This window comes from Mixophyes fleayi, chromosome 3 (assembly GCF_038048845.1).
Source record: "Mixophyes fleayi isolate aMixFle1 chromosome 3, aMixFle1.hap1, whole genome shotgun sequence".
Classification (NCBI taxonomy): Eukaryota; Metazoa; Chordata; class Amphibia; order Anura; family Limnodynastidae; genus Mixophyes; species Mixophyes fleayi.
In genome coordinates this window covers 146,109,387-146,136,017 of record NC_134404.1, presented here as the reverse complement: position 1 = coordinate 146,136,017, position 26,631 = coordinate 146,109,387, and the positions used below count along the sequence as shown (strand labels likewise).

General features: G+C 40.0%; 1 protein-coding gene across 1 annotated transcript in view; it reads right to left on the bottom strand.

Moving 5' to 3' along the window:
* Positions 1–1,760: 1,760 nt before the first annotated feature.
* The window catches only part of TINAG (tubulointerstitial nephritis antigen), a 122,540-nt gene continuing 97,669 nt past the window's right edge, over positions 1,761–26,631 (bottom strand). The window contains exons 10-11 of the mRNA XM_075200902.1: positions 4,661–4,700; positions 1,761–1,877 (exon numbers count right to left, since the gene is read on the bottom strand). Coding sequence (XP_075057003.1) covers positions 1,761–1,877; positions 4,661–4,700 — 157 coding nt within the window. The remainder of the gene's footprint in view (positions 1,878–4,660; positions 4,701–26,631) is intronic.

Below are 26,631 nucleotides of genomic sequence, written 5' to 3'. Positions count from 1 at the left end.
CACTAATTACTGCAAGGCACATTACTCAGACACAAACTACTTTTACTGGATCCATTATCTTGTACATTGTATATACTTTTATAGCAATTGGATTCACTGTGGAAATCTTAATATTTTAATGGCATATTACTTTGTCTTATTAGACTGCAAGGTCAAGTTAAGGTAACTAGAGATGAAAGTTGAAGGGCTAAACATTCTAGCAACCACTCCTACATAGATAGTATGAAATAACTATTGGCAGCACTAGCCAGTTATATGTCACTCACCTATGATTACCTTCATCCTTATTGTTATTCACCCTGTTATGCACGTTTTGTCGCTATCCAATAATGATTGTCGAATCTTGATTTGCGTTTCCAAAGCACAAAGTAATTTATTATCCAAAAGTAGCAGAATAATTCAAGCGAAATAATAATAAGTACAGCCGTTAGTTATCGCAGGCGCCCTGGATCCAGTGAACAGTAATTCAGGTCTGAAGTCTGTGGTCAAAGAAGACTGGTCATTAAGCTCAGAGCTCCCGCTTATATGCAGTCAGAAATACAGTAAAACAATGCAGATAATGTGGCTTGCTCTTATTGGTCCAGGCTTCAGGAAGGTCCAGTGTACTGCAGGTCATAGGCCAGTTCAAACCATAATATCCAAAGGTGGGGTCATCTCTCCAGGGTATATGCTCCGACTTTCCCGCCAAGAATCCAGTTTCAACTAGTCTATTAGCATTTTACAGTTGGTGTCACTTTACTCATTTATTCCCTAACATCAATAACTAGAATATGCAACATGCGATCTATTTGGCGAATGAATCGGACAGCTGTTGATGAATAGGGGGTTAAAATGATACTAAACATGACACAGTTCCTGCAACCTGAACCTTGAGTTTCCCTAACATGCATATAACTTATAATCTTAAACATAAATACTGCTATGTTTTGACATAAATAACTATGTGTTGCAACTACAATTAATGTGTACTAATTACAAATGTGTGTGTTCTTGTAAATGTGTGTAAAAGTGTAAAAACTATTATTGCCACATGTTACGGCTGGATACGCCCTTCCATGGCGTAGCGTGCTCTACGCAAATTTTCAGACAAAGACAACCAAGTTTGCTCGATATTAATTGAAATGACTTTATCCAATTTGCTGACTTCGACAACCCTTACCATGTAAATTGTCAAGGGTGAATAATCATGGTCTGCAATTATTTTGTGGACTGTATAAGCTATTATACAGTCCACAAAATACTTGCAGACCATGATTATTCACCCTTGACAGTTTTCATGAGCATTCTTTATAAGGCAATTAAGAGACTTCGCAAGACAGTAGCTGATAATGATTATATTTCTATGTCATCTGAACTAGTTTGATTGGAATCACCCTCCTTCAATTGTACTGTGATAGTAATAAATGCATTTTCCTAAAAAATCAAATCAAGTTGCTCACTAACACTTTAAAAATCAATTTCACAAAAAAATTCCTTAGAATAAGAGACATTTCTAGAGGTAAAGAAGTATAATGCTTTATGTAATATACATTTTGGAGTCCAATAACAAGTGTTTAGAATAAACAAACACATTTTATAATTACATACTTCACTAAAATAAAATATAATTATATCGTATTTTTTGTACTTTACCACAATCATAACATTAAATAAGGGCTGTGTAAAGTAAATCATATAGTAACTAGTTAACCAAATGAGTTAATGAATGCAATTCTACATTAGGCATAAAATTAAATTTTAATATATGACTTGCTATGTCATCACGCTTGACACCATGCTGCTATTATCAAGTTTTCAATTCCACATTCATTTTCTCCACGCACAATTCTGAAATATCCATTTTCACCCCATGTATTTCCCCATGAATTTGCAGCAATCTGAAACAGATTAAAAGTACTTATTTCTTCATGTATTCTATAAATTATGATTAATACATATGTTATCTAGTAAATTCACACTAATAGTGAAAATAAAAAATATATATCTGAGTTATTTTCAGTTTTAGTTGCAGAATTGCATTATTTAATGCAATCAGCTGGGAGGGTTGGCAACGGGATGTTACCTAATTAGTGAAGTTGCAAAAAGATACAATCCATCTTGTTAAACCTTTTTTAAACTCTAGGGGTCTGAGTTGGATGCAATTTACACTGAAATCGTAAGTGTAAATTGCATCCCGTAATTTACACAGGATTACAGTATTTAGAATACTACAGAAATTGCACAAACACACCTCTTTATGTGCCTTATGGGCTGGTGTGTATGATACATTTAAGTGTATCAGTCACAGTGGCCCTGTAAAGCAGTAAAATGAATAAAAACATTAATGTACAAAATAATTGTGCTTCTCTCCCCCCAAACAACACTAGGGTTGGATACACTATTTGGGAGGGGGTGCACACCTTTTTAAAAAAAATATAATTGTTTATAAGAGTGAATTCCAGTCTAGCTTCCCTTTCAGTGAAACATCCCTGTGTATATTGGTGGTGAAAACATTGTCCCTCTAGTCACAGTCGCTGCACAATTGTTACGTATAGAGTTCTGAGTGTGAAAAGCTTGTTAAACAAATATTTGTACTGTCTTTATAATTCTAGACCTTTATTTGCTAATCTTAAAAAAACTTTTTTCCAACATAAACATTTCCATTGTCTCATGTTTTTGTTTATAATTAAACACCTCTATTCTTTCTACTAAAAAAATAGCCCATCAAGTTCTCATGTGTTGTTCTTATAGCAGATTCCCAACACTTTACCCCATATTCAAGATGTGGTCTACCAAGTGGTTTATAGGTAGCAACATTTTTACCATCACCTAAGAACATTGAATACGTTTGTCTACATTGAACATCATCTGCCATTCCTGTGTCCAACTCATTTTGCCAACGTCTTCTGTGGTGATGTCCTGCTCTGTGTCAATAACCTTACAAAGCTTAGTGTCATCTGCAATTATGGAGACCTTACTTCCTAGGCCTTCTGCAAAATCATTAATACAACTATGGAAAAGGCAATACCCAGTACTGATCCCTGAGATACACCACTTTTTAATAATTTTATCCAGATCTAAGAATGTGCCATTGAAAACTCCATTTACTTCCTATGCCTCAGTCAGCTATATCCCCATGTGTCTCTGGAACAGATGCTTTATCAATCTTAATCTTGTTTAACTGTAAATGTACTTACTCCTTCAATATATCAATAAAATATAATAGTGTTATGGTTCGTTGCATTTTCAATTTCCTTAGTTAATGTTTTTAGTGTACCAATGCTATCAGTTTTGAATATGTAGCTATTTATATAGTTGAAAAATGGATGTTCAGGTTAGACTTGTATTTTTTAGCAATTCCTTTTTAAATTTCTGACTGTATGAGTCTGATTTCTCGTGTACATATTTTGTCACGTTCCTTATATTTATATACTTTTAGCTTAATAGCTCTCTTTCCCTGTATCATATTTACTTTCTTATTTATACACATTAGTCTCTTTATTAGAAGTCTTGCTATTATAAGTTAATATCTGCAACAATACTTATTCCAAAAATGTTAAATGTCCCTTTGTCCCCTGTGTATTTTGGAGAAAAGGGGCATACCATGCTATCTGTTTTATGCCTGTCTTGTGAATTTTTTTACAATTGGACTGTCTAAAATGTATGGCTTTCATAGCACCAAAATGGACCTGGTTGAGAGCAATTATTAACATAAAACATGAACAACTATAAATAATAAATACATTTATGGACTGCAATTCAGTGCACCTTAGTGCCCCCTAGTGGAATTTGTAATGCAATTGCTGTGATGTTGAATACTTTTGTGGTGTCAAAAAAGACAAAAGTATTATAGGAGTGATACCTTTATTGGCTAACCAAAATGAATTTTTATATTTGCTAGCTTTCAGTGCTCAGAGACCCCTTCATCAGGCTAGTTTACAAATGAATGACTGAGAAAAGGGCAGAACATTTGAGAAATGTTACATCAAACAATTTGTACAGGGGAAGGGGGGGGCGTAATGAAAACCTCTGCTTTATTACTTTAGGTTATCTTTATGATATATCCCCCCCCTGTACAAATTGCTTGATGTAACATCTCTTAAATGTTGTGCCCTTTTCTTAGTTATTCATTTGTAAACTTGCCTGTTGAAGGGGCCCCTGTGCTCTGAAAGCTAGCAAATAAAAAAAAATATTTTGGTTAGCCAATAAAGGTATCACTCATATAATACTTTGGTCTTTTTTAACATGAAAGTATTGAACATCACATAGATTTTTCTGGCTGATATGGTACTGCAATAAGAAAAATATTTTCACTACACATTCTGATAATGCAATTGCTAGTAACTTTATCTAATTCCACTAAAATAATATTAATTTGTAATTATAGAAACGCTGTAAGCAAGGGATTAGAAAGAATAATACATTAGGACAGTGGATTCCAAACTTTTTTCCAATCAAGGCACCCTTAGGGTCTCCAAAAGTTTTTCAAGGCACCCCTAAGCCAAAATAATTACCAAGTAGTCCCCCGCCTTGCTTACCACTGGCCCTGGCCGAGGCACCCTTGTGAGATCTCCAAGGCACCCCAGGGAGCATAGGCGCACAGTTTGGGAACCACTGCATTAGGAATTGGTTACAAATCTACATTGAAGGCATTTAAATCAAATTGAACGAATGAACTTACCCAAAATTTTTCTTTGTTTGGGTTTACCAGAGTACCCCACCTAAAAATGTAGCCAATATAATTATTTAAAGTAAAACAATAAAGTAACAGATGAAAAAAAAAACAAGTTACATTGTAAATAATTACTTTGCTGCCCAATCACCCCTCATAAACCATCTGCTTCCATATGAACTTCTTCCACAAAAATACTTAACCCTATACTGGTATCATGCATGAGATCACATTCTGAGTCAACCCTATTTTGCTACATCTAATTTTCCTTTAAGACACTGGTCTCAGGGTTAGGTTAAATAAAACCACCTTTGAACAATCTACTATCTTTTCCTATAGATTCTAAGCTTACAACTTTGTCTGTCTGTTAATATCCAGTCTTGCCTTATTACTGTGTTTGTCCCCAAGTATAAAGCGTTACGGAGTATGCTGGCTTATAGAAATAAATGTTATTAAAAATCTCTCGGTTACAAAGAATTATAACTATATACAACACCATTTTTATAGTTACCTTTGGTTATGTCACTGCTTAGAAACCCAATTTAGCAATAAAAAGAGAAACATTGCACACTTACAGTTATTGGCATCTTAAAAACATAGGGTTTTCAAATACAAATATAAAGTGTATACACCAGGCTTACCATGGCTAAAATCTCTTCCAAGAATCTGCCTACTGACAGCCCAATACAGTAGTTAATGGCTGGGAGGATGTGCTGTAGTCTGCCCCTCTTGGTAAGATTGTACTGGTTGATAGTATTTTTGTACCTTTGCTAATCGACCTTTTGCCTTCCTAAATAAGGAAGTTTATTATGCATAATAAGCCAATTTTTCTTAGCAGAATTCCATTTTTTGAAAAAAAATAAATCCATTGTTTTGTGCTGGATGCCCCCCCCTCACCCACTAGTGCAAGCAAGAAGAAACAAATGAATTATGTACTCCCCTTCAAAACAGTTATTTATAAGAACCTTACTGTATGTGTCTGGATAAGTTATACCCCATTCATACTGCACCAAAATCCCGGGTTTTTCCCGGAGCGAGCTCAAACGACCCGGGTCTTGGTGCAGTATGAATGGTACAAGTGAAAAATCCTGGGTCTAAATACCCGGGATTTATCGAGGGGTAATTTCCGGGTCAAACCCGGGTTGCCTGCACTATGAATGGTGGAGAGAGAGAGAGAGAGAGAGAGAGAGAGAGATGCCAGGGCACAGACTTGTGCAGTATGAATGGGGTCAACCCAAGAAATTCCCACATCCAAGCTGCAGTATGAATGGTGTTTCTGAGCTGGGACGCTCCGAGCCCCTGCAAAAACCCGGCTTCAAAAACCTGGGATATTGCAGGGGCGGCAGTATGAAAGTGGTATTACAGAGAATCTGGGGGTGTGGCACAACTCCCCATTTACTGTTACTAATGATGCTCACTACACCCCCCCAATCATTTTTGTTAAATATTAAGGCAGTGATAGGCAACCTTCAGGAGCCACATGTGTGGCCCTTTAAACTCCAAGAGGCTGCACATTAACATTAATCTCACTAATATGTTAAAACAATAGATTTAACATATCAGAATATATTTTCAACAAGTCTTACAAGCTATAACAATCATATCTGGCAATAACAGAGGATAAAGATGGGGGCCGCCGCATGTGAAAGATCGGAGGGCCGCATGCAGCTATATGGTCACCTGTTACCTAACAATGCATGGGGAACTCTTAAGGGGAACTCCATCTGAGTATCGCCATCTCCTAGTGGCAATAATCCAAAAACATACTAGAAGGATAATTGGCTGCTATCAATTTGACCCGTGTGTGCGTATGTGTGTGCTTGCAATCATATGCTTGTGGGGACATTGACCTGTTTACACACCAACACTGTGAGGACCTGAGTAGTAGTGGAGACAAAAATTGAGGTTCCCACAAAGCTTCTCAAAGCTAATCAATGCAGGGGATCTTGATGATATGCTCAGCATAAAAATCTGGCATCTCCCCGTGAGTCACATTTGTCGGAACAAAAGTGTTTGTGTGTCCAATGTGGAGGGGAGAAAGTGTGTGTGCATCCCACTGCTAGAGGCCAGTATTCCGTCCAAATGTATAGCAGGAGCAGGAAATGGAAATGACTGCATCCTGCAGGTGCTTTCTTTGTACACCAAGTGGGTAAAGACACAGTCGAATCCATCAGCTGCTGAAGGTAAAGTTGGGACAGTGAAACATGACAGAGCCCACCGGTAGCTCCGACTATAGCCCAGAGAGCAGAGGAGATGAGTATGCCACTGATACTTCGGAGGAGAGCGGTTCAGACACCAGCGGTGTTGCCCTCCAGCGCAGCAGAGTGCAGGTACCCAGAGATGAGTTCTATTTACCATTTTTGACCTTCTGCTAGCCGTGTTTTTAACACAGAGGGTTGGAGAGACTACGCGGTGCCTGTCCAAATGCTATCCAGAAACAGTGATGGCTTCAGGGTGTATAACAAAAAGCAGTACTGCCTGTACTGTGAGGAGCCCCTCTTAAAAATTGCCTGGCACATGGAGCATGTTCACCACAATGAGACTGAAGTAGCCTGGGCCCTGAGATTCCCCAAGCACTCGAAAGAAAGGTACATGCAAATGGCACATGTTCGCAATAGGAGCAACTTTGCACACAATGCTGAGGCAATGAGGGCAAGCCATGTTGTTCTGGTCCCATGCAAACTTCCAGACAAAGAGATGGATTCTGAAGGCGTCATGCACTGTGTAGCCTGCCAGGGCTTGTTTGCAAGGAAATACTGTAACGATACTTACCTTTCCTCGCTCCCCCGCCGCACTTCCGGGTTCGGTGGTCACGTGACTGCCAGGCCTAAGGGCGGGGAATTCAAACAGGGGCTCTCTATAAATCAGCGCTCTGACACTTTAAGAGTGTCAGAGCAACTTACCTGTCCCTGGCTCCTGATTCCTGTTCCTCCTTGTGCCTGCTCCCTGTATGTTTGACCTCCTGTGTACCGAACCGGCTTGCTGGCCTTTCTGGATCCCGTTTCTCCTGTGTACCGACCCGGCTTGCTAACCACCCTGATTGCCTGTGCTCCTGACTCGGATTGTCTCACGTTCCTCTCTCTACGCGTTTATCTGCCATACCTGTGTACCGACCCAGCTAACTGACTACGCATCTGTTCTGGTGACCCGTGTACCGACCCGGTTTGATTGACTCCGAGATTGCCTTCTGATTCTGTCTGCATTGCCTTCCCGTGAACCAACCCAGCCTGTCCGACTATTCTCATCCTGCTCCTATTCCGCTGTACTACATCTTGGGTGTAAACCTGAGGACCGCGACCTGTGACTCCTGGCAGCAAAGCCCATCCCGCATTGCGGCAGTTCTTGGTGAACACCGGGGAGATCGTTAGACTCCGCACCTCAGGTAAGCCAGTGCTAGTCAAGATTAGTAGTGTTATCCAGTAATCCATTACAAATACCTGTGGCAACACATGAAGAGCTGAAAGCTAAACCGAAGGGGCAACAAGTTCACACCTGGCAAGAACAGAGTCCAGTCAATGTGCACCTTTGCGCAGCCTGTTCCACTTGACATCAGTGATGGCTTTTGGAAACTCTTGAGTGACATGACCCAGGATGAAGTCTTACTCGCACTCAAAAATGATCGATTCATCATGCAGATGGGACAGCATCTGTTCAAACGGGTTGGATTAGATATTGGCAGGCATGAGTACATCATTCAGAAGTTTAGATAAATGGGCAGGCTACTGCTACAGGCCAGAAAAGCTACCCCTTTGGAGAGAATGGAAGACTTTACCACCCCAGTGAACTTTCTGTACGCAGTAGACACTGTGAAGCTGGTAGCTGGCTATGATGAAGAGACAGGTACATTTAAGATGCCTTCGCTGGCACTCAAGATCAAGCACGACCTGCAAAAGATAGTGAGCATTGTGGAGTGCCAAGTCGTGATGGAGGGCTGCACTGCTGCGGTTGAAAACACACAATATTTCAGAAAGCTATATGAGGCATAATGGAACAGGTTGAACTCATAGGCTGCCTTGAAAACTATTAAGGAGTCCAAATGGAAAATGCCTCAGCTCTTACCTTTCATGGAAGATGTGAAAAAGATGCACTTGTGCCTCGACGAGAAGCAGCAAGCCTACCGAAGTGGGCTATCCACCGAGCCTACGGTTAACCACTGGGCACTACTTGCAAAAGTCACCCTGGCACAGGTGATCTTGTTCAATCCTAGAAAGGGAGGGGAAGTTTCAACAAAGTTGGTGACTATAATTTCCTCAAGAGATACCTCTGATCTCCACGAAGATGTGTCCCTAGTGCTTTCCGAGGTTGAGATGAAGCTCTGACGGTACTTCACTCGCATTGAATTCCGAGGAAAATGAGGAAGAAAAATCCCCATCCTGCTGACACCAGCCATGCAAGCTGCAATGGATCTTCTCGCAGAAAAGCGTGACAAATGTGGACTGGATAGCCAAAATGTCTACATGTTCACCATACCAGCTGCCTTGTCACACTTCAAATGCTCCGATTGCATACGACTGTTTGCCTGAGAGTGTGGGGCCAAGCATCCCCACATTCTGTCTTCCACGGAGCTTTGAAAGCACATTGTCACTCTCTCAAGGTCCTTAACCTAAACGACAAAGAAATGGACCAATAGAATACTTCCTTGGGAACAACATAAGGGTGCCCAGGCAGTATTACTGCCTCTCAGAAGGTACCCTCCAACTCGCCAAGATTAGCAAACTGTTAATGGCTCTCGAGAGTGGCAGACTGGACGAATATAAATGCAAAAATTTAGATGAGATGCACATTGATCCGGACAGTAAGTGGATAATCTGGTGTCTGATGTATGCTTTTGACTTTTACCTTGGTCATTTACATATCCATTTCTTTTCATAACTGGTCCAGCTACAGAGTGATATGTCAGATGATGAGCAATCCCCCGTGACAGAGGAACAAGTGGCCAAGCGTTTAGTAGACACTTCCACGTCAGAAGAGAAGCGTTATATGGACCTGGCAACACAAAACCAGTGCCCAGCCATGGATTCCACAGGTAGGTGTAGCACACTGTTCTCTTTGCAGAGTCATAATAGACCACTCTACTTCCTTTCAGGTTGCAAAGAAGTGTGGAGGAAATCCTGGGACAGAGAGGAGGTCCAGGCTGTGGAGAAACACCTGATGAGGTTTATACAGACATGCCGGGAGCCCGGAAAGCGAGACTGTGTTGCGTGCCTCACGGCTGAATCATCCAAACTGAAAGATTGGAACTTATCGGGGGTGAAATTCTACATAAAGAACCGCTCCTACACATACTCCTATGATTGTTCTGTCGACAGGGCATTAGAAAAGGGGTGTTCCTATATACCATGTTTTAGACATGGGTCCTCACGATGCAATAAAAACAAGTATTTGCGTGTGTGTGTTACGGAGTTTTGACTGTAATCTCTATTGGGGCAGGGACTGATGTGAGTTTGTTCTCTGCACTGCAATGAGGAATTAGTGGCGCTATATAAATAAATGATGATGATAAATAAGGCAATATGTTACTAGTGTGATTTAACTCTATATGACTATATAAATGTATGTTTTCTTTTCTTTGCATACTGTGTTACACCTGAGGGTAAATGTATCAAGCTGGGAGTTTTCCAGCGGGTTAGCAACCAATCAGATTCTGGCTATCATTTTGTAGAATGTACCAAAAAATATGAAAGCTAGAATCTGATTGGTTTTTTAAACCCACTATTTACCCTCAGGGGTTAAATGTATCAAGCTAAGAGTTGTCTGGCGGGTTTGAAAAACCAATCAGATTCTAGCTATCATTTATTTAGTACATTCTACAAAATGATAGCTAGAATCTGATTAGTTGCTATAGGCAACATCTGCACTTTTTAAACCCGTTGGAAAACTCTCAGCTTCATACATTCTTCATTCTGGTGTTTGTGCATCCCTGAATATGGAATTATTTTATTTTATATTATGTTCTAAAATGTACAATCTGGCAAGACAGTTTTTCCTTTGTTATGTTAAGGCTGAAATAATTTAATAAATAAAATTAATATAAAAAAGACATCATTTTCAGAATATGTACTTTTTTTCAAAGAACAACCAAATTAAATATTAATTTATTGTAACCAAAGCATTCATACATATTTCATTTACTTGCATATAATAAATTACATCATTTTTTTATCTGTAACATATGTTTCAATAACTGAAGGTTTTCTTTTTGCCATTCAATATTCTTACAGAGTCGTGTTTATTTTGTAAAACTAATGTAGTATTTTATTCACAGTATGCATCAAATGCATATGTATAAAATTGTGTTTTCATCCTCATGTGTATTCTTACTAAGTACTGTAAATAATCAGTATCACAGCTACTGCTAAGAAGTAGAGTCATTTACAGCGGCATTGAAGTGTTCAGAAATGATAACCAGTGATTGAGCATTTAGCGGCAGATGCTGAGGAAACATCTGGCTCTGTACTAATCTGAGGTAGAGACTGTCCAGTTGCTGAACCTGATCAACATGAGCTAAAATAGGAAAAATAGATTTCTTGGAGTAGTGGTAGGGGCTCTAATCGTAATGAGGGTGGTGTGGCCACCCAGGGCACAGGCCAGTGAGGGTTTAATGGCCGTACACTGGTTGCCCAAGCGCTTAGCCCCGCAGGTACAAAATGAATGCGGCGCCTCCGCAGATCAGCATTGGAGGTCGCCGCAGACATAATAATTGGCACCCGGATCAAGCTCAATGCTACTTACAGAGTTGCTTTTGTAATGACGCTGTCAGTGGAGAGGAGCCGAGAGGCTCCTGGAAGAGGATAAAGGCGGCAAGAAGAAACCGAATAGCAGGCATAAGAAGATGCAAGACTATACAGAGAAGAAAGAAGAAGCAGAAGAAGAGAAAAGAAAAGAAGCTATGAAGGTAATGAAGTTATTCCAAACATAGGGACAAGTGTCGGGGGAATATAGAGAACGAGGTCCGGAGAAGGGGGTGGTGGTCTGGAGTAAATTGGGGATCTGGAGACAAAAGGATAGGGGGAATCCTCATTGATTTTGTATCAGCTCTATTGGATACTGTCACGAGCCGCGGCGGTACTCACAGCCGCCACAGCTCGCTTCCTGTCTGCCCCAACGTCCCGGCCGTCACCATGATGACCGGGACGTCACTTCCCTCCAACTCTCTCTCTCACGCCGGAGATGAAGAATCCGGAGATTCATACATTTACCCCCAGATCTCCGTTTCTCTCCAATTTGCTTGTAATAACTCATGCCATTCATCCACCAAAGTCTCTCTGTTTTTTTGCAATTATGGCTTTCACCCCAGATCTAACTCCTTATACTCACTCAAATCTGCTGGTATCCAGGAGATCCGCTCCACTGCCAGGGACCTCAGACTTATCTGGACGAAGGTACACTCATCTTTGAGACGAGCTTCATTTGCTGCAAAAAAAAAATCTGACCGCCACCGTACCATCTGCTCTCTTAAGGTGGGTCAGAAGGTATGGCTCTCTACAAAAAATATCAGGCTCAGACAGCCTTGCAAAAAGTTGGGCCCTAAGTTCATTAGACCATTCTCCATTATCAAGACAGTTAATTCCGTAGCATTTAGGTTAAAAATTCCGGTTTCGTTAAGGATCCCCAACACATTTCCTTGTTCATTGTTGAAGCCTGTACTGTATCCATGCCAATCTCCAAATGTGCCTGGGAGAAATTCGAATGGACCACGGAGATATGTGGTCCAAAGGATCCTGGATTCCAAAAGAGTGCAAGGGCAGGTGCACTTCCTGGTACAGTGGAGGAACCGCGGATTAGAAGAGTGGTCATGGGTTCCGCGGAGACAACTCCATGCCCCTAAGCAATTGAAGGAGTTTTTCAAAAATTTTCAAGGAAACCTGGATGTCGGGGTTCCTTAACCCCTCCTCAAGGGGGGGTACTGTCACGAGCCGCGGCGGTACTCACAGCCGCCATGGCTCGCTTCCTTTCTGCCCCAACGTCCCGGCCGTCACCATGACGACCGGGACGTCACTTCCCTCCAACTCCCGACCGTTGACAAGGCAACGGTCGGACGCCTCCTCAGCGCCGCGTCCCGGCAGCCGGGCGTGCATGCGCTTTAGGGACAGATAATCAAGATTCAGCCTGTGGCTGAATTAGCAGGCATTAGCCTGCAAGTGTGATTTCAGGGCTAAGTCCTGATTGGTCTTTGTAGGGTCTGGCAATTAACCTGCAAGTGGGGCTCTGCCTAGGGGCAGGTTCTGATTGGCTGTGGGTTGTATTTAAGGCAATGAGGTCTGCTGCCTCATTGACGGTTATAGCTTCTGTGCTCCAGTCTGCTGACCTGCTAGTTCCTGTTCCTGTATTCTAATACCACTACTGACTCCCCTTGTATGACTCTTGGCTTTGAATTGGACTTCGGTGGTGTTTCCTGTGACCCTGATCTCTGGCCTGTTTACCGGTTCTGCTATTCGCCTGTGACCCCTGACCTCAGCTTGTTTATCGATACTGTTGTCTGCTGCCGGCCCTTGACCTCTGCGTGGACCTGACTCTTCTTGCCTGGGTTCTCCCCAGCCGGTACACACTTCACGACCCTCTGTCAGTCTGCGGCCCAGTCTGTCCCCACCATCAGGGGCTCCATTGAACACCTGATTGGCAGAGTAGATTCCGGGTTGTGTTGTGCCGGCTGGAGGGGTTCCTAACAGATACAAGATTGGATCAATTACAGATGAAGACAACAGTAGGAAAGTATATGGGGATTTATTATTTTTAAGAAAATTATGTGGTTACAACGAAGCGTGTGATTTATTTACATTTTAGTTAGGGTTTTTTATTTTTAATAAATTAATGTGGTGTCAAAGAACGATGTGGATTATTTACTTTTTATTTTGTAGATCTACATGTCTCTGCGGGCCCTGGGTGTCAAGGCATGCTGGCACTTGTGGTTCTCCAAGTGCCAGCATGCCCTGGTTGCCATGGTTATGCTGGTGCCTGTAGTCCTACAAGCACCAGCATGCCCATACAGTTAATGGCAGTTGGGTTGGCTGGGACTTTAGTTCCACAAAGTAAAATAGTGTTTTAGACATTTTTTTTATTTTTCATTACCTCACACCCACTGCCCAGGGCTGTAGTAAGTGCCCTATTGCTTTCAGCACGGGGCTGGGTGTCTCTAGAAGTGGGGGCCCAAACATATTTTTTTGTAGATCCCCCTCCCTAGGGAATTCAGCTCTGTGCCGAACAGCCTTGGGCTGGTTTGTCATTATGGTAGGGGGACCCACTGCTGTGGGTTCCCCTACTATAGTTACCTAGTGCTGGTTTCTGTAACGAATAAAGCTGGATCATAGTGCTAATCACGATTGACACTGGCCTACCAGAGTTGCGGAGTCTAACGGACTCCCCGGTGTTTGCCAAGAACCGTTGCAAGACGGGATGGGCTTAGCTGCCGGGAGCCCGTAGGTCTCAGTCCTCTGGTCTGCCTCTAGATGTAGCACTAGCGGTTGAGATTAGCAAGTAGGAACACGTTGTCAGCTAACCGGAACTGGTACACTATCGGGCAGCACAGTACAGAATCAGCAGGCAGTCTCAGCGTGAGCGAATTCCTAGGTTTGATACACAGACACTCGGCAGAGGTACAAGCAGGAGGCAGAAGCAACGTCAAACAAGCCGGGTCAGGAACACAGGATAAGCGTAGGGGATAGTCAGCAAGCTGAGTCGGTACACAAACGCAGAGGAATCAGAATGGTCAGACAGGCAGAACTAGTACACTGGAATCAGATCAGGAAGAGAGAAGTCACAGAGATTCACGAGGAATTAGGAGACAAGAAGCATACAAGTTGCTCTGACACTCACCGAGTGTCACAGCGAGTTTAAAATAACCAGTAGTTCAAAATCCCTGCCTCGAGCTTAGCAATGATGTGACAGCCGATACCCGGAAGTGACACTTCCGATAGCAGAGAGCAGACAGTGCTGGATTGAGGACAGGTAAGTTTATGACATTTTGGTAAAATCGGGGGGACCCCACACTTTGTTCTCCCTGATTTTACTAGCCTTTTTTTTTTTGGCCATGGCTGTCTGCCATGGCCGCAGCCAGGTGACTCCTTGAAATCGGACGGGGTAGTAAGTGGCCTTTCCACACACTGTCGCACCGAACAGGGCTGCGTTCCTAGCCATATCTGCCAGTTCTGGCCATGTACAGAGTAATTTTGTGCATAATACGATTAAAATCAACAGATTTGTGCCTTTATGAATCAGGACCATCATGTTATTACTTTCAGTTGATTAGCACAGTTTCTAATCTAGATCTATTGACTGGAGTGTAAGAACCATTTCATTACAGCCCAACCTACTCATCTGTGTTGCTAAGCTTCCTTTTTAATAGGGTGCCAGTGTTTTAGATGTCATTTATAAATACAATCGCTAAAAATATGAAATTTTCAAATGCAGGTATTGCAAAATAAAACATTTATATCCTGCTCACATTGCTAATTTTGTTAACATATACCTGAACAAATTAAGCATGAAAAAAAATATTTTTGAGAATGTCAGCCTTCGAGAATCCTTGACAGCTCTTCAAGATTGTATGGTAGTTCATTCATGTATGTCATGCTAGGTATTTAAATGTCAAGAGCTGTACATTAATGTGCAACTTTATTCAATAGATAAGGGAAAAATAAAACTACTGTATAAATATAAGATCATATTATACACAATATAAGGAATGCTCTTCCTGCCTCAGTCTGTACCATCTTCTGAGGTTTTATCCCAGCACCTGAGCTCTTGAACAAGGATGCTGAGTGCTGTATCATATAATATAACCAAAGTTGCAAACAAGTGAAGGAGAATGTCGCTATTGATATTAAAAGTGAAAGACTTTATTTATCTCAAATAGAGATTAAATTGCAGCAACAGCATGCCAGGAGACATATAGTAATTAGCATGAATTATATGAAAGGAGGACGTTTGTTTCAAAGTGACTTTTCACTTGCATATACAGAACACATTTTGTAATATGATAAAATCAACTTTACAGTGCATGCTATCGCTCTGTTTGCACGCAAATATTTTTGGCAATGATCATCTAAATATGTATTTAGCTTTATCAATTGTATATCACAGGGCACAATGCCCAAAACTTTACTATGTTGATATGTTTTTCTCTTTACTGTACGCTAGCTTATAGAGTATGAATTCATACTTAAAGCATAGTTACCTACTCTCCTGGAATATCCGGAGACTCCCGAATTTCTGGGAGTCCTCACCCAACCTCCCGGGTTCCTGGCCAGTTCATTAAGTTAACTTGTGGAGACGGGGCTTTGCGATGCAATTCTCGCATCATCGCGCCCCCGCCCCCGCTGTAATAGGGTAAAATGGTTCTGACAGATTGGGGGTGGGGCCACGTTACGTGTTTTGCTTGACCACACCCCAAAAAAAATCACTAATGTGATCTCCCCTTCTGGAAGGGAGATCTCAAAAGTTGCCTTGTATGCTTCAAGTATATCACACATTTTTTTTCATCTAAAATGCAAAATAAAGATTTTGGGGTTCATGTTTGACTCAAGTAAATTTTTGGGTGTAAAAAAAAAAAACATTTACGTACTGTGTATGAATTTGTAAGTCCCTATGCAGATTCAGGAGGTTCTTATGTCATCTTATAAATATCTGCTGATCTTAGAATTACTACTGTGTATGATAAGAGAGGGGCAATGGGAGAGAGAAGGTGTGGGCAAGCATGGGTCAATTTAATTAAGGTACATTCAGAGGCAGAATTAACCACCAATACTCCTGTCAAGAGATGTATGAATGAAGTACATTGTTTCAATGTCTTTTATATTGGCTAAATTGCTTTACTTTTTTTTTACATGGGAAAGGTTGAAAACAACATTATCACTTTTCAAAATACATACACAACTTCAATATATGCCTATGTGAATGACATATTTTCCTCTGCAGATAACCTGAACAAGAATTGCAATCTTTGCTATCTTAATTGAATAACTTTTATCGAATGTTTGTCCTTGACTATGCCAGCAATCTGATTTGCCTTTTGTATGTGTTGGTTACCATAGAGAATAAACATACAACTACTGATTTAAATCAGAGACCAGATGAAGAAAATATTTTGCTGAGAAACCAGAAGGTTATGATGTTTTCTGCTCCTGATTATACCATTCAGACTGTGTAAACTGTATATGATGTTGTGGAAATGCAAAATCAAATATAATACCAATCATATCATTATGTTCCACAATCTAATAGTCTGACATAAATTGAACTTAAAATCATAATAAAATGAAAAATATTACACTTTGACATTAATTTTAGAAACTTTACTTGGCTTAACAATGTTGTAAGAACTTGCTGTATATTGTCTGAGATATATCCCTAAAACATTGTTTGTTTTTTTTAACAACAGGATTTGGAAATATTTCCTTGTTATGATACTTGCAAAAATCCAATTAGAAGTCACTACTACTTTTAGGATCACTTTCGTGGTTTTTGCTTTACTATTCTTAAAAAGGTTTGTTTGAAAGTGGATATTGTTTTAATAAAAGCAAGAGAATCAATTGTTCTGCATATGACATTTCTAGGAATTGTGCAGATTCAGCACTGCTGGATTGTGTCGCAGATCAGTCTTCATTTGCATAAAGTTGGCCTCAGAAGATCACCAAACTATTTTAGAAGTCATTTAGCCATCAACAGACACCATCTAGCTTCTGAAATCAATGGTTGAAGTCTGTTTGATGACAGGAAAATTATTTGTTGATTACTTTAGCTCCTCCAAATTTTGTTGGACGAATTGGGGATTATTAACTAAATAGTTTCTCCCAGTCATCTAATTTAAATATTTCTTCCTGTGCACATACATAGAAATGATTTGTGATGAGGTCTTCCGAATACTTCAGGATGTTTTCAAGAAGTTTATACATTTTGACATAGTGATACACTTAGGCTTGCCTTCATTGAAAAATGAAGACTGCGGCCAATCACATAGAGGCATGCTTTTAGATAGACCACATGACCATTATAGAGTAGAATACAGCCGTTTTCCAACTCCTAGATTGTCTGAGAGGAGAAGCAACACTCTATATAGAGTAGGCTATACTTTCTGTAGTATAAATTATACTTATTGTGATAGGTTTTCTCTTCTCACACAGAGTCTCTTGACTTTCTAAATATGTCATCCTAAGAAAAAAAATATCATAAACACAAAAAGTTTAAAACAAAGTTAGAAATTAACTACTTAACTTCCCACTAAGTTTTGTCATGCAAACTGTGCTTAAAGAGATAGCAAGGCTCTCTCTGGTGAAATATCTGTGGTAGACAAGATCATCTTGTAGGCAATTGAAATTTTTAATTAGCAAATTGCTGAACTGGAATTTCGCACCAACAAATTGTGAAAAAATTGTGATTCTGTAGGGTTCAATCATTTGCAGAATTTATGTTGAATTACCAAATTATTTTAGAGCTAGGGTATTTCTTTTAAATGTTGGCGTTAACAATAACTTTCGTCTAATGCAATGTTTATAATCTCTAAATTTGTCTAAAATATGCTGACAAGTGTTAGGGCAATTAAAATGCAGTAAAAATACATTTTCCATAAAGCTTCTTTAGAATTATATTATCCCGCTGATTAAACTGCTTGTCTAGAAAGCCTAAAAAAAGGATCTGTTACCTCTAAAGCTACTGATTTTATTGCCTGTGCTGATGTGACATAATGACAAAAATCTTTCTTTTTTATTTCTTTATCTTCCTTCCTTTTGTCATATTTTAGTTAGGAGAAACAATCTACATTATTTGATGAATTAAGCTTTGATCAAATTGTTCATATATATTGTTAAATATTATGTTTTCAGCTAATTTATCGGTATGTTTATCAGGAGCATAAATGTTTAAATCCTGTATGGGTGATGTCAATCTACCACTTCCCTGTTATTTAGGATGCACTGTATGCTGTAATTGCACCTGTATTCAAGCATTTTCTGTATCTACATCTGATGGTTTAGGTGCTATCTATGAAACATGGGGCTTATGTTAAGTTGATGACAAATTACATTCTAACATATAATATGCTTCTTTTTAATTGTGGGCAACTGCACAAAGAACTAATTCCAAATTGAGTTTTTTGCGCATACACAGATATAAAAAATGCATGATATGCTAAGAACACAATTTGCTTTAAACTTAACATAAACCCCTACATACACGTTCCTCTCTACTTTGAAGATAATAGAAAGTAGAGATGGGCGGGCTCGGTTCCCCGAGAACCGAACCCGGCCGAACTTTGCCTATCCGAGTACCGAGCCCTCCCGCCCGCTCGGATTCCAAATCAAGGCAAAACGTCATTGTTAAATACCCACCTCCACAGCAATCCATCGCCATTTGACAGAGGGACAGAGCAGGGTGTAGTCACAGGCTGATTAGAGCAGGGACAGAGAATATACTGTATTCTTCATCCAATTCTGATAACAATTCTGATTACAATTCTGATAACAATTGATAGAGAAGAGAAGAGAGGAGGATAGAGGAGTCTTTTTTCTCAATATTTGGCACTACAAGTGCTTTGGGGTGTCCCATATCCCCCAGTGTAAAACAACAATTTTTCTGGTGCTGAAAGTCTCATATAACAGCACTATCTGGTTAATTTTTGTTGCACTCCAAGTGCTTTTGGGGTGTCCCCCATTCTTTTGCATTAATATTTCTGGCTGTCAAAAGTCCAATTTGTCAGCAGTCTAAAAAAATAATATTTAGCACTCCCAAGTGCTTTTGGGGTGTCCCTATTCTTTTGCATTAATATTTCTGGCTGTCAAAAGTCCCGTTTGTCAGCAGTCTAAAAAAAAAAATATTTAGCACTCCCAAGTGCTTTTGGGGTGTCCCCCATTCTTTTGCATTCATTTTTCTGGCTGTCAAAAGTCATATTTGTCTGCAGTATCTAAAACAATTTGTAGCACCACAAGTGCTTTGGGCTCATAATGGATTCAAAGCAGTCCACATATGAGCAGAATCAGCAACCAGGTTCTGTCACCAGTCCTGATGGTAGTGTTCCCAGTACGTCATCTTGGAAAGGCGATGTCAAACTACACAGTCTTTTGAAATCAGTCAAAAAAACACACACACAAAAATTCTTTACTGTGTTGAAGCGCAAAAGAAGTGTAACTGAGGAAAAGTTAAGTGCCGATAAAATAAAAATTGCCAACATGCCATTCTACACACGCAGTGGCAAAGAGAGAATTAGACCGTCACCTTTGTCTATTAGTGGCAGATCAAAAAATGTTACCGAGCCTACAAGTGGTGCACAACTACTGTTACGCGTCAAGCCGACCTGCAAGATAACAGTAAGGCATTAGAGGATAATGTTTGCTCTGAATCAGAAATTACACCAATCCCTGTGGAAAGTCCATCCAACAGTGGGATGTCTAATCGTGAGCATTCTGTTAGTGTACCCATAAAGAGGGACCCTTTCAGCAGTTCTGCTGATGTGTGCCTGAACAGCCCAAGTGTAGCCGGTGATACACCAAGTGAGGATGACACTTTGGAATTAGAAGAGGATGAGGTTGAGATTTGGGTAGCCGACGAGGGCTCTGATGAGGATGCGGTTGATTGTGTAAGTCCTGCGCCAGTGGCAGCAGGGTGGCACCAGTGGCAGCAGTTCTGGCACGTAAGGTTCTGACACCAATTTGCACTTTCCAAACACAAGCAGAGATGACGCAGGTGGCAGACCACAAGAGTTTGACATCTGGGCTGGTTTGAATTTTTTGGTATTTTCTACAAGTGGAGGGGGGCCTATAGAGACAGAAACCAAACTGCCTTTGTCCATTTCTTTACATATTAATCTATAAGTGTAGGGTGTAATATACATCCAAAGACGATGGCTGCATTGCCAATATTCATAGATGGAGAGGAAGACAATCTGGTTTGTTTGCGAATTAATGAAGGCCTACCAGGAATTAAATTGTTTTTTTGGATAATTTACTAGCTTTACAATTACATTACTTATCCAAGAAACAGGTGGAGCACTAAATTTGGTTATTTTAGGCCCAAAAACAATGATTTTTAATCAAAATAGCAAAACAAAACCAAACAAAACCAAAACCAAAACACGCAATGACGGTTTTGCAAAACCAAAACCAAAACCAAAACACAACGGTAATCCAGATACAAAACCAAAACCAAAACCAAAACACGGGGGTCAGTGAGCATCTCTAATAGAAAGTACCTTAGTGTCCATCCCACTTACAGCGAACATCAATAGTGGTTTCATTTTAAAGAAATTCACCATTTATCACAATAATTTACAGCAAAGTAAAATAAGAATTGTAAAAGAAAATGCTACCCATTTTAATAAGATGTCACTTTACATAACCTCCACTTCATGTGGTTCCTAAGCGTTCATCACTGAATGCTGCAGAAAATAAACTTACTGCTCATTGACATTGCAGTGTTGCCAGAATGGCAAAGTATCCATGTGCTGTGCAGCAAGAGGTGAGATGTGATATAGAGTACTTGCTGTTTAGGAAGAAAACATCTTAAATGTTCATAATCTTTAATGGAATAATGTATCCATTTGTAAAGAATTTATATCTAAAAGTATGCACAAAGGAAGACAGTCTAGTTATGTTATATTAGAAAATAAAACTTCAAGTAAATTAATATAAATATTCTTACAATCCATATGCAGGGCTTGATGGAAATTAGTTTTAATATGTTCATCTTAACGGTTCTACTCGCCCTCTCAAGATTGTGGCCGTAGGATGTAATGAATGTGTACCTAGAAAATTGCTCACAAGAACAATACTGGGGACATTTAGAGAAGACATTTTGCATAATTGCATGGCATTAATATATGCACTTGTTGGCGGGAGTGTTGAAAGGTATGACTGTATTGTACTACAATTACTAAATTCAGGAGTTATGGAAATGTGTCAGTGAAAAGTTTAGTACAACATTTCTTTTGTTTTCTTTTACACATACAGGGCCTGATTCAGTGAGGAAAGGAAAGCAAAATAAGGAGTAACTTTGCACCTTGGCAAAACTGTTTTGCTTTGTAGGGGGAGGTAAATTTAAAATGTCATGGCAGATTTATACTTGGGGTAGGGCATGTCCTAGATCAACTTTAAATTTGAGCATTAAAATAAAGTAAATGTAAATGTACTCTTTTTTTGCATTACTTTTCTTAATGAATCAGGCCAACTGTATCTCTTTTTTTAACTATAGCTAATACAAATTGCTTTAACATGTCTTTTTATAGTGTTGCAGATTATGATATAACACATTTTGGCAGTAAAACCAGAAAAGCAGTTATTACCACACTAAACATTTATACTGTTCAATTCTTTTCATCCATAGTCTATTGATCTTTAATAATGAAAAATAAAATTTGCCACCATAAAATAATTAAAAATTAATTTGTCTTGTAAACAATTAATAATGATTGCCCTAATAATTAAATGTGAATGTGCTTCCTCTTATGTTCAGAATGGCAAAATAGCTCAAACAGCATTTTTAAGCTATCAATCCATTCAGAAGCAGTTATTTAAAAACCTGTCTTTTGGATGGTGGTTTTGTTGGTGGTTTTAACCAAACCGCGGGCGGTTTAGCTGTTTTCAATCCGCCATATATCGTCAGCAATATTACATCGCAGTCTCATACCACCATATAGTAAATGCAGCGGTTTGGTCCACTAAACTATCGGCAATGTGTTGCGGTTTAAAACCGCCGCCAAACTCGAATCTTAGTAAATCTAGCCCCAAGAGTCGAATTGGGCTGAATGTCTTATTTGAAGATGTACACCTGGAATCCTGTAACTGTCAGTTATAACATTCTTTTAAAAATATAGAAATCTTAAAAAAACTATACCTGGGGTGTATGCAAAACATACATTTAATTGAGTGTGAATGTTTAAATCAACAGATGCAATGTGTTTTAGCACGATAAAACATGATCTGGGAGTGTACACACTCTTGCAATATCGACCAAACGAATGTGAATCGTGTGATCTGCATGTTAATTGCATAGGTATGTACCCAGCTTTAGGGTTGAACCTTTACAAAATACAATCTGCTGTTTGGTGCTGAAGTTGTACAATGTATTTAAAAAATAAATAAATGAAATGAGTGCAAAAGCAGTAAGGACCTGGGGGTTTCCCCTTTTGTGTTGGTGGGCAGTGCAATGACTGGAATATTCCCCAGCCTAGTGCCAATGTTTTAATTTTACAGCTCCAACGCTTCTCCTGGTGGGTCCAAGAAAACAACTCCTCCCTCTACCTTGAGTGCTTTTCTCAGTCCCTAAAAAGTTCCACAAAATTAAAATATGATATAAAGAAATGTGCATGTATCAAGTGCTCACATAAATCCACAGAGAATGGATGTGATTCCTTAATGAACAGGGAAGTTCAATCCAAAAGTATGATATCTACAACAGTCTCAAAGAGAAACAACATAGTATAGCCTGTATAAACTACACAACACATCATCGGTATAAAGGAGTTCAATGTGGTTTCTTCTAATAGGAGATTCCTTTAATCCATCACCCGTGCGTAGGCAATTTCATGGAGAGGGATAAGACCCAATCCCCAAAAGAAATATGCTTACAAGATGTAGTATGATATAGGGCATATCAAAAACAACTCCTCTCCTCTGGAACATGATGGCTCAATAATATTCAGTATATTCTCACGATATGGAAGGCAAAAAACACGTTTGAGTGCATTAATATTTTATTTTATAGCTTATATAAAGCCAAGAGATATATCCAATTAAAATAAAGAGGTAGATAATACTAAAACATTTATAGATTAAAGACTCCTACCGGAGAAAGTAGATAACCAGGAGCAAATCAGTATGAAAAACAGGCAGAGCCAGCACCCGGGATCGGACTCTCCATCAATGCTTCCAGTGTGACTTTCATGGTAGTAAAAGTAGGACCAAATCTCCGGCGCATTTTAAATCTAGAGTCTTTATCAAGGCTAAAGATAGGTCCTTTTCCCAGCTATATATACTCATATTGATCAGTTAACACGTGTGTAGTTCAGGTGCGGCACTGAGAGTGAGGCTTTAATCCCGGAAGTCTCAATTAATGTAATTTCATTCTCACTTCCAAAATGAGGCCTGGATTCCACCAGAATAATTTTGTCGACAAAATATCAATAAACAATGACAAAACCAGATCGTAGTAAAATATAATAAAAAGTATAACAGGACACACAAATTATATGAAAAATAAGTGACAATATATTAACTACCATACTTGCTCCTCATTTATATATATATATATATATATATATATATATATGAATAGCAAACTAGTACCACATGCATAATTAAAATGCGGCACTTAAAAAGAGGCTTGGAATCCGGAAGTCCGAAACGTTTTCTGATTATTAGGACTATAGAAATCTTAATTAAACTTCTCATGCAGCAAAATAAGACAAATATATCTTCATATATAACAAAAAATCCCAATAATGCAAGTGTTTTTAAAAGAAAAATCCATTTCATCTCAGCTTGAGCTAATCTACAAGATAAGTTCATTTGTTTCTCCATTGATGTTAAATATTTTTTGGATAATAGCACTCATACCGAGGGATTAAAAGATTTTATTATAGAAGCCATCTCTTTAATTCTGGAAAATAATTATTTTCCTTTTAAGGATTGTTATTAGCTTCAGTGTGTAAGCACGGCTATGGGCACAAGGTTCGCCCCTAGTTATGCCAATATTTTCATGGCATCATGGGAAGAATCTAGTGTGTTCACTGGACATGACTTTTGGGGCGAGCCTGGCGTCTTGGTGTCGCTATATAGACGACATTTTCTTTATATGGTGAGGCGCTGAAATTGAATTATTAGATTTTTGTAATTACCTCAACTCCAATCAGTTGTTCATTGAATTGACCTTTGATTATACTACGCAGTGTGTCAATTTTCTAGACATCACGGTGTATGTAGAATATAATGTAATACATACCAAAACATCAAAAAAACCTACAAATACGGTCGGCTAAATTAATTATGATAGTCACCATGACCGTAATTGGCTTAATAATATTCCATTGGGACAGATGAAACGTTTAAAATGCAATTGCAATGACAGTAAGATTTTAGACAGTCAGATAAAGGAGATAAAAGAATCATCTATTCAAAAAGGATATGAGAGAAATTCTAGATAAAGCTGAAGAACAACTTGGAATCATTAATAGATCAGATTGCCTTACATCGAATAAAAAACCTTCCTCATTACATTCTTCTGGGCGTGAGTGGTCTTTTATATCCCAATATAATAGGAAACACAAGATAGTTGAATATATATTTCATAAATATTGGGATATCCTTAAAAAACATTCTATGAATGGCAACATATTACCTATGAAGCCAACCTTTATACATAGAAGAGCTCCGAACTTAAAGAACAAAAAAGTGAAAAGTGTCTCTTTTGATGTTCCAAAAACTATGTTAAATCAGTAGGTTTCTATAGATGTGGTATCTGCATAGCGTGTAGAACATGTGAGTCTTTTACTAATAAAATTATTATTATTATTATTGTCATTAAGTTGTTAGGCGCCACAAGGTATCCGCAGCACCGCACACAGTACTAACAGTAGACTATACAGAGTGAAACCATACAGAACAATGAACAAAAAGTACCAATACTTCGGAAACTCAGGCCAGTCATATGCAGTAAAGACGGAGCAGAAGAACAGGTATGGAGACAGGAGGGGAGGAGGCCCTGCTCATATAAGCTTGCATCCTAAGGGAGGGTAAACAGACCAGGCACAAGAAGAGCCAGTTGAGGCAAGAGGAGAGAAGGGAGAACAAGCAAAGGGAGGAGATGGGGTAAAGTAGATGGTTGTAGGCTTTGAGGAAGAGGTGAGTTTTGAGTGCACGTTTGAAGGAGCACAGAGTAGGAGAGAGACGGATGGAATGAGAGAGGTCGTTCAAGAGAAGGGGGGCTGCACGGGAAAAGTCTTGGATTCTGGAGTGGGAAGAGGTGATAAGGGTGGAGGAGAGGCGGCGGTCGTTGGCCGAGTACAGGGAGCGGGCAGGAGTGTGAATGGAGAGGAGGTTAGAGATATAAGGGGCAGTAGAGTTGGAGAGAGCCTTGTAAGTGGTGGTGAGGAGTTTGAAAAGGATTCTGTAGGGGAAGGGGAGCCAGTGTAAGGCAAGGCAGAGAGGGGAGGCAGAGGAGGAGCGGCATGAGAGGAAGATGAGTCTTGCGGCAGCATTGAGTATAGAGCGGAGGGGGGAGAGATGGGAGTGGGGGAGGCCAGTGAGGAGGAGGTTACAATAATCAAGGCGGGAGATGATGAGTGCGTGGATGATAGTTTTGGTGGCATCCTGAGAGAGAAATGGACGGATGCGGCCGATGTTGCGTAGTTGGAAGCGACAGGCTTGGGCAAGGGAATGAATGTGGGGGCAAAAGAGAGAGAGGAGTCGAGGGTGACACCCAGGCAGCGAAGTTGGGTGACAGAGGAGATGGTGGTGTTGTTGACGACAATAGAGAGGTCATCGTGGGATAGGAGTCTGGGCGGAGGAAAGACAATGAGTTCAGTTTTAGAGATATTGATTTTAAGAAAGCGCTCGGACATCCAGGAGGAGATGGCAGAGAGGCAGTTGGATACCTGAGCGAGGAAGGTGGAGGAAAGATCAGAGGAGATATAGAGTTGAATGTCATCAGCATAAAGGTGATACTGAAGACCGAAGGAGGAGATTAGAGCACCAAGGGAGGAAGTGTAGAGCGAAAAGAGTAGAGGGCCAAGAACAGAGCCCTGCGGGACTCCTACGGGGAGAGGGTAGGGGGAGGAGGAAGAACCAGACGTGGATACAGAGAAGGAGCGATTAGCGAGGTATGAGGCGAACCAGGCATGGACAGAACCAGAGAGGCAGAAAGAGAGAAAAGTTTGCAGCAGGAGGGGGTGGTCCACGGTGTCAAAGGCTGCAGAGAGGTCAAGGAGGATGAGTACGGAGAAGTGACCCTTGGATTTGGCTGATATGAGATCATTAGTAATCTTGGCCAGGGAAGTTTCG